General features: G+C 43.0%; 1 protein-coding gene across 1 annotated transcript; it reads left to right on the top strand.

The window, feature by feature from the left end:
• Positions 1-3,053: 3,053 nt before the first annotated feature.
• Positions 3,054-4,991, top strand: lratd2a (LRAT domain containing 2a). Its single transcript, XM_005728377.1, has one exon. The coding sequence runs from the start codon at positions 3,521-3,523 to the stop codon at positions 4,343-4,345; it is 825 nt and encodes a 274-aa protein (XP_005728434.1). The 5' UTR covers positions 3,054-3,520; the 3' UTR covers positions 4,346-4,991.
• The last annotated feature ends 3,545 nt before the right edge of the window (positions 4,992-8,536 follow it).

Here is an 8,536-nt window from a genome sequence, read left to right as displayed (position 1 = left end):
TCTGAAGCCTATCGTGAATTTTTTCAGTGTTGCTCTGAGAATATAGAGTACTTTTTTTTTATTGCGTTTAAATGGAAACCCAGTTTGTTGAGCTCTCTCTCTATTTTTTTTTTTTTTAAAGGAATCTACATTCTGTTTTTGACCCACTTGTGGTAGTTTCTGATACGTGATGCTAAAATAGGGGAAAAAACAACTGTCACAAGAACCTTTTGAAGCATGATGACTGTAGAAACCATTGTGAGTATGTTGCGTGAGTATTGTACACGTCACGGGTGTGTTTTAATACACGCCTACCTTTCACAGTAAGAGTCTCCTCCCAGTCCTGCCTGTTTGTTATCTACTTGCAGTTACTCAGTCGTCCCAGATACACCCCCTTCCTCCCCTAGATATACATCCACCGCAGTGTTTAAAATGCTAGTTTTATATGTCAGCAGGTATTTTAGGAACTCTTTGTTGTAGCTTGTTTAATGGGACTGTGGATATTTGACAGATTTAAACATGATCTTGTAATTACATTGGTTACAAAAAATAGAAGAAGAAAGTGACATTCCTTCACCATGCCCTTCCTTTATCCTTTTCTCCATCTTGCCTCGTCTCCGGTTACATACTATTACAGATAAATATGTAAAAAGTATATGAAAATATAAATAAATATGTAATAAGATCAAACTCTCTCCTCCCCCCTCTCCATTATAATATCCTGCAGTGGTGTATTTTATTTCTCGTACACTTTTGAAGGTTTTGAATCACTGATTCCACCGCCCACAGCCTCTGACTTGTGGCCAATCACATTACACCATAGTAGGCCATTAGATGTTTTCCAAGCCAGGTGGAACAGATGGTGTGCAAGACGCAGCGGTCCGGATGCTCTGTCCATCTGCCTCAAGTATACACATATTCAACTATCCTCATAGATTTTAACGGACACTGAGCTGAAAAACGCATTGTTGAATACCTGCTTGTGCAGCCTTTGAAAAAGCTATGAAAAGCCTGCAATTTTGGGATGGGGGGTGGGGGGAGATTAAGGTGTCAGTCTGAGGCTGGCTGTGTCCCCATCGGACAGGTGGAGCCCTGTCTAATTGAGTGTGTCTCCCAGGCCTCCCTGCTCCAGTAATTTCCCAGCACCACAAATTACTGAGTGTTACCAGGGGGCACCGGGGGCGTAAACTGGGTCATGCCACCGGAGGATAAGAAGCACCAAGAAGCGGTCAAATAGGCTGCATGTCACCACTCTAACAGTCTATTTCTTTCCCAACACCTTCAGCCTGCGTTGATATAAAACCTCATCCTCTAAAGGTGTAATACATCTGCTGAATTCATTCTGCATGTTATTTTTGACTCCTATCATATGCAGCGTCAGACTGAGGCTGCTGCAGGGCATCAGAGTGAAATAAGAGGAAAGTAAAACACGCGCGCACACAGCCGCACACAAAAGCCCAGAAAAAAATTGTGCTTATTCACACAATGAGCACAAACTTGAGCCGAAGTGGATGAAACGCTTGTGAATGGTGAAATTACACCAGCCTCTTACACACAGTCTGCTGCTTTGTCATTTTTATGTCATTTCAAGAGAAATCAGAAGTAGATGATCTTTGAATGAAGCTGCATCAGTATCGGGTCAAACAATGACACACATGCACACCCTCATACTCCAGTAGAGCATCTGGGGGCCACAAATGTCACAAGTCTACAAACTCTTGTGCCTGATTAGATTAATTACATTCGTTCAACTAGGAAAAAATGTGCTGATGTAACTCTAAAAGTGGAATTACAGTTACATACAGTGCTGTATCCATATCTGGAGTGCTAACGCTCAGTGGCACTGTTGTGACCTGGAAATCTGCATTACAGATGCACTTTGTGACCCTGCCACAGTCTTACTAACCTGGAAAAACATTCATCCTGGACTACTCGGGGGTTATGGGGAAATAACTTAATGTGATCCTCTGCAGCTCTACGACAGGTCAGTCTCTTAATTAACCTGATAGTCTGGAGGAGTGCTGCCAAAAGGTCTCCTTCCTAATCTGTTGAGTTCTTAAATGAGACCTTTCTACCTGCTTAAACTGCAGAAATCTGTAATAGGTGACTCTGCATTTCACCAAGGACAGAATGACACTGAAACTATACTGAGGTCACACTCAGGGTCATTCACCCTGCAAAGTTTGTCTCTCTCTCTCGTCTTCATAATGTAACATTTGTTTCCTTTAAACTGCAAGTTTGCTCGGAGCCCTCAGCACCTGTCCTGTTCCTCAAGCCGTTTCACATACAGGTGTTGTCACACAGAGGTTGCTGCAGCAGCAGTAGCAGTGTGTGCCATTTCGGGGAGCATATTCCCTTTGACGGAGGGATACAGTGGTGAGAAAATAGTCCATAACCAAGAACCTCCAGGCATTCTACGAGCCAGTACAAACATAATGGAAATATTATGGTCCCTCCAGGAGATAGCAGGCAAAGTACTTGGCAGCTTCAGCCCATTCAAGGACAGAGAGGTGGTCATAACTGTAAAAATATCTCCAGATGTTAGAACCCCGCCCCCCACCCCACTCCACTGTCCCCACCCCGCACACCCCACTCCACTGTCCCCTTATAGGACAGTGGTAATTAGTACCAAGGCATCAGTCACTTATCTATAGATTCATCATTCCAGGATCTAGTTTGATTGACTAACTGATTTTCTTTCCAATACACACCACAAATCAAAGAACATCACAAACACTTACATACATGTTAAGACCATGACAGTGTGCCTGCAGTAATTACCAGAGCACTAAAAAGTAATCATAACATTAGTCTGTTTGTTCTCACAAATATACATATATCCTCAGTTCCAAAACTATATTTACAATTAAAATAACCAACAGACTCAAAGTAGATCCATCTGACTGCAAACAACTAACACAATAAAATGTTTGTGTATATTGTTTTACAGTTTAATGAGTCAGTCTGAGCATGAACTGAGAATCCGAGTGAACGAAACGGCTCATTAGAGAGCAGGAGCGGATATTAAAGATGCGGTGGAGAAAATTACGCGCACTTCCGCTTTAAAAGCGGCGCTGCGTGTAGCTGGAGAGAGTCCCTGCTGATGCCGAGTCACCCGGTGTGGCACGCTGCTCAGTTCCTGAGCTGCTTATATCTGCGTATGTAGGCAAACACGTCGCTCTGTCGTTGTGTCTGTGGAGGATTTTGCTTTCATCGTTTCTTTTCCGACAGAGGGCGGACGTAACTTTACGCAGGGAAACAGGAGGTGAGGCTACACCTGAGGGATATTTGTCCTCGCCGAATCTGTAAGCAGTTTGTCTTTTCCTCCCAACTCCACTTGTTGATGGGGCACCGAGTGGTTATCGGCGCATTCGGTAAACGGAGTTACTCTTATGCGTAATTTGGACAAAACCCTGTCTGAGGGCAGGGCGAAGGAAGTTTTTTTAGCCTTTTTGTGGCAGATGGTTGGGATGTTTGGCGACCGGTAACAGCCTTCGGCATCAGATCACATTACACAAGCTGCTACCAGGTGAGCAGCGGCATGGGGAACCAGATGGACAGGCTGTCGCATTTAAGTTACGCAGAAGTTCCCACAGTGGACCCCAACGGCGTGGACGCCGAGGACGGTCCGCGGATCGGCGTCTCTTACATATTTTCCAACGACGACGACGAGCTGGAGGACGGCTGCGCGGTAGACGGCTCCGATAAAGACCCGAATCAGGAAGAGAAACAGTACGACCAGCGCGACGAGGTGGAATGCGCCGTCTACAACAGAGACGAATGCATTTACGAGAAGAGCGCAAAGTCGGTGAACCTGGAAGTTTACTCCCCAGAGAATCTGCTAAACAAATGCAAACCAGGTGATCTGGTGGAGTTTGTGGCTACGGGTCAGTATCCGCACTGGGCGGTGTATGTGGGAGACTTCCAGGTGGTGCACCTGCACAGAGCCGAGGTAAAGAACCGCTTTCTGACCGATGCGAGTCAAGGGAGGAGGTGTCGGATTGTTAACGAGCTGTACAAATTCAAAGCTCTGGGTCAGGACATGGTGGTGCAGAACGCGATGGAGCAGGTGGGACTAAAGGACCGGGAGCTGAGCTGGAGAAACTCTGAGTGTTTTGCAGCCTGGTGCAGGTTCGGCAAGAGGGAGTTCAAAATGGGTGGGGAGATACGCATAGGCAAGCAGCCCTACAGGTTGAAAATATTCATGACGGGCAAACAGCCGCACGTGCTGGAGTTTCAGAGTTTGGAGGACATGATCATGGAGAAGAGGAGGAACGATCACCTGGGCAGGACAGCCGTGCTTCGGGAGCTGGCCGCTCATTACAGCAGGATGGAGGAGATCAAAAGCGAGCCGGGAGCTGAATGATGTCCGCTTTTTCGTGCTCTTCAAAATAGGCTAATTGCGTTGCAACTTAAGTGTAGAGTAGCCTTTACCGAACACAATCTGTTACACTCTCCTCCTCCAGCCTGTAGCAAACATCCATATCTTTGTTTTCTGTTAAGCACAGATGTCATAATTCCTACCTGAATATTGTCAGTCCAGCTGTGGATTTTTGGTCCATCATGTTTTTATTAGTTACATTGACGCTACTGCCTTAACGCCACAATCTTCAACATCCTCTGTTGCCATATGGCCTTAGCAAACATGAATTCAGCTATCTAAGATAAATTGAATAGCCTGATTTTCATCCCCTCCCAAAAGCCTCTCCAATCACAGAATGTATAGTTTTATAAAAAGCTTTACACATCTGACTTAAACTGTCATGACTCTGTAAGTAGAGCAGATTTTTTTTTCTCTATTTATAGCGTGTCTTGTTACTCGATCCTTGTGTGGTTCAACTTCATCTCATTTCACCCAGACAGCAGTGTCAGAGCTGCTCGCTGAATACAAGCAGTGTTCGTTTTGCCCTTAAGGGTAATCCTCACTCCAGCACATCTGAAGAAAATGTTGTGGAGCTTGTCTTTGTTATCTGTACCCGAAGTTTAAGTAAACCATGAATCTTTGTCTCTTTTTGAAATGAGTCTTGTTGTCTGTGCTCTTATGTTTGATTATTAGAGTAAGGGAAACACAATATGGATTCAGTGCATCATTGCATATGATACATTTTCTTAATTGCTGGTTGACTGTCCATAAAAGATGGATGTAGATGCTGGGTCTCAAAAGTAAAGTCCACGTAGAAGTGCCTGAAACTTGTGTTTTTTAAAAATGGCCAGCAGGGGGTGATTACTCTGGCTCATAGACAGTATTAAAAAACAAACATGGATGCACATATCCCAGCAGGACTTCACTGGTTAATGAGGTCCTGCTGTGAAGCATTGGAGAAGAGTTTTGTCATCAACACCTTTTGTGTTCTGAAGGTTGATGTTAAGAGCGCGGGACAGGTCTGAGTATGAACACTTACTGGCTAATCACTTGTCAATTACAAGTCATTAACCAATGAGCATATTCTGGCTAATCCTCTCTTCTTGTTCTCAGAATCACCAGAGGTATAAGATAAAGGAAGTTGTACACAGCCAGGCTTTCTTTACCTTAGCTGGTTTGACAAAATCTGTGGTTCTTAAGTTTCTCTCTTAAGTTAGGCTTTCGGTTTCAGGCTGTGACGCTGTGATCACATAAAAAGGGGAATGCAACACTGCTGCAAAAAATACAGGAAACTAAAGCCACATCAATCTAGCGATCTAGCACACAGAGTGGAAATATATGTTTAAAATGAAGTTGATTACTTTTATTAGAATAGAATTAGAATAGAATTCAACTTTATTGTCATTGCACATGCACAGGTACAGGGCAACGAAATGCAGTTTGCATCCATCCAGAAGTGCTTTAGTGATATAGATATATTACAATAAATATTAGCAATAATATAGATATGTAAATATATTACAGAAATGGTCTATTATGGTATGTTATAATGTACACGGTATGAAGTATGTTGTGAATATTCTATAACTATAAGTATGTACAGGCTGTAGTGAGTACAAGCTATGTACAGGCTATGAACAGGATATAAATATGAAAAACTATACAGAATATGAAATAAATAACTTTACAGAATCTGAGATATACAGCTATACAGAAATGGGAACTATGCAAGTTGTAAACAGTTGTAGGGTTAAAAATTATCGTATGTATGATGTGATGGGGGTCTTTGATGATTTTCCCAGCCCTTTTCAGACACCGCTTCCTGTAGATGTCTTTTATGGCAGGAAGTGGTGCTCCGGCGATGCGCTGGGCAGTTTTCACGACCCTCTGCAACGCCTTCCGGTCCGAGGCAGAGCAGTTCCCGTACCAGACTGTTATACAGTTGGTCAGGATGCTCAACTGTATAACATTAGTGCTGCATGACAAAAATATAACAGGATACCACCTGTGCAACAAGTGCAGTTTTAACTACACACTTGCTACTACAGTAAGTGGTATTACAACAAAGGCAAAGCGATTGGAAACGACAGCAACTCAGCCACAAGTGGTAGTTAATGTAAAATTACAGACTGGGGTCAGTGGATGCTAAGGTGCATAGCGGGCAGAGGTCACCAACCTTCTGCAGAATCATTTACTACAGGCCTCCAAAATCCATGTGGTTTTCAGATTAGCTCAACAACAGTGTGTAGAGAGCTTCATATAATGTGTTTCCATGGCTGAGCCGCTGCATCCAAGCCTTACGTTACCAAGCGTGACGCAAAGCCAGTGCAGTGGTATAAAGCACATTGCTACTGGACTCTAGAGCGGTGGAGACGTGTTCTCTGGAGTGATGAATCATGCTTCTCCTCCTGGCAATCTGATGGACGAGTCTGAGTTTGACAGTTGCCATGAGAACGATATTTGTCTGATGGCATTCTGCCAAGTGTAAAGTTTGGTGGAGGTGGCATCCTGTTGGTGTGGGGTTCCTGTTCCAGCATAACTGTACCCCAGTGCACAAAGCAATGTCCATAAAGACATGGATGATTGAATTTGATATGGAAGAACCTGTCTGGCCTGCACAGAGTCCTGACCTCAACCCCACAGAACACCTTTGGGATGAATTAGACCAGAGACTGTAAGCCAGGCCTTTTTGTCCAATATCACTGTCACACCACCAGTGACCAGGTTGTGTTTTGGCCAGTAGAAAACATATCTTGCAACCCATTTATGGACTCAAAGTTCTATTTTGTATGTCTCAAAATGAGTGACTTAATTGCAGGAGGGCTCAGCCGGACAACGTTTTCCTACAGGAACAGAAGTTTTTTAAAAAAAACAAACAAAAAAACAGATGAAACATCCCTGTTGACTAAAATTGATGAAGGTTTTTGGCACTTTTGGCTTCATTTTTCAGACCTGGATGCTATGTTCATCTTTTACACTGATGGTCTATGGTCTGACTGTAAAAATAAACCCAGCTATATAGAAGTCTAAGGGGAAAACAAATGTACTGCCTACTTGATTTGTGATTTTGGGAAACAGTTCCCTGATGGGTTTATAGGTCAAATTGCTGGTTTAAAGTGGCATTCAGTACAACATGAAGTTCCAACTTTGATTTGACCACACGGTTTTAAAGGCACAAGCTGAAATCTGTGCTCTTTAGTGGAAATGTGCATGATTTACCGGTTATTATGAAGTAGCTTTGCATTTCATCTGGGCTCACCTTTATTAGAGCTGTCACCATAGTAACCTAAGCTGCTTGGATAATCTGCTCTCTCCTGGTTTAGACTATCAGAAAGTAAAATGCCTGCATTAATGAACTCTGAAAAAACACAGAGCCACAATCTGAGATGATTCCAGGAGCCAGAGAAAGGGAGCCGGAAGTAGATCAGAATTAATAATTAACAAAAAGCGCCTTAAGCAATATATGTTCTGGGGACCCTAACGTCATGCCTGTGTTCCTGCTTGCAGAAGTGAGATATGCACTGTATTCAACAAGTCATAAGGTGAAGATTTGGCCCAGTGAACAAACTGGAGGAAAGTTTGGATGAAAAACTTCTCACAGAATGAAGAATCCCTCCTCCTCAAACTACAACGAGTGTTTACAGTGTTTTTTAGACCATCTGTCCACTTTGCTATTTAACTAGCACTCCAAACAAATAGCAGGTGGCAAAAGGACCATCATACAAAAAGCTGCATTGGTTTTTGCATATAAACCCACTTTTCAGTTTTGCAGTGTTCCAGACAGTAAACCGTTTCCACTGAAGCTCTTAAGAACACGATGGAACATGGTTATTGAGTTTTTAAAAGCCCCAGTGGGATGATACAGCTTTACATCGGCAGAAAGACTGCACATTGTTCCTCACTGATGGCAGTGATAAGCGTAAGTAGTTAGAATTTTAGTAGTCTGCATTGTGCAGTTTTCTCTTGAAGCCCGTGCATAACAAACAATTACTCCAAACTATTTTGAACATATTAATTTATTTGTGCAGTTTATTATTCGTGAAAGAACTCAGATGTTGCTGCAAGGCAAATATTCATCAGAGTGTCTTATATATAGGTTGCAATCTGAGCACTAAAAAGAAAGGCGTCGCTTTCACATTCTTTGCAGCACTCTAATCAAATTATGACACGGTAAACCATCCTTGGAGTCTTGTT

This window comes from Pundamilia nyererei, unplaced genomic scaffold, assembly GCF_000239375.1.
Source record: "Pundamilia nyererei isolate P.nyererei 1_Seehausen unplaced genomic scaffold, PunNye1.0 scaffold00028, whole genome shotgun sequence".
Lineage (NCBI taxonomy): Eukaryota > Metazoa > Chordata > Actinopteri > Cichliformes > Cichlidae > Pundamilia > Pundamilia nyererei.
This window is presented reverse-complemented; position numbering and strand designations above follow the sequence as displayed.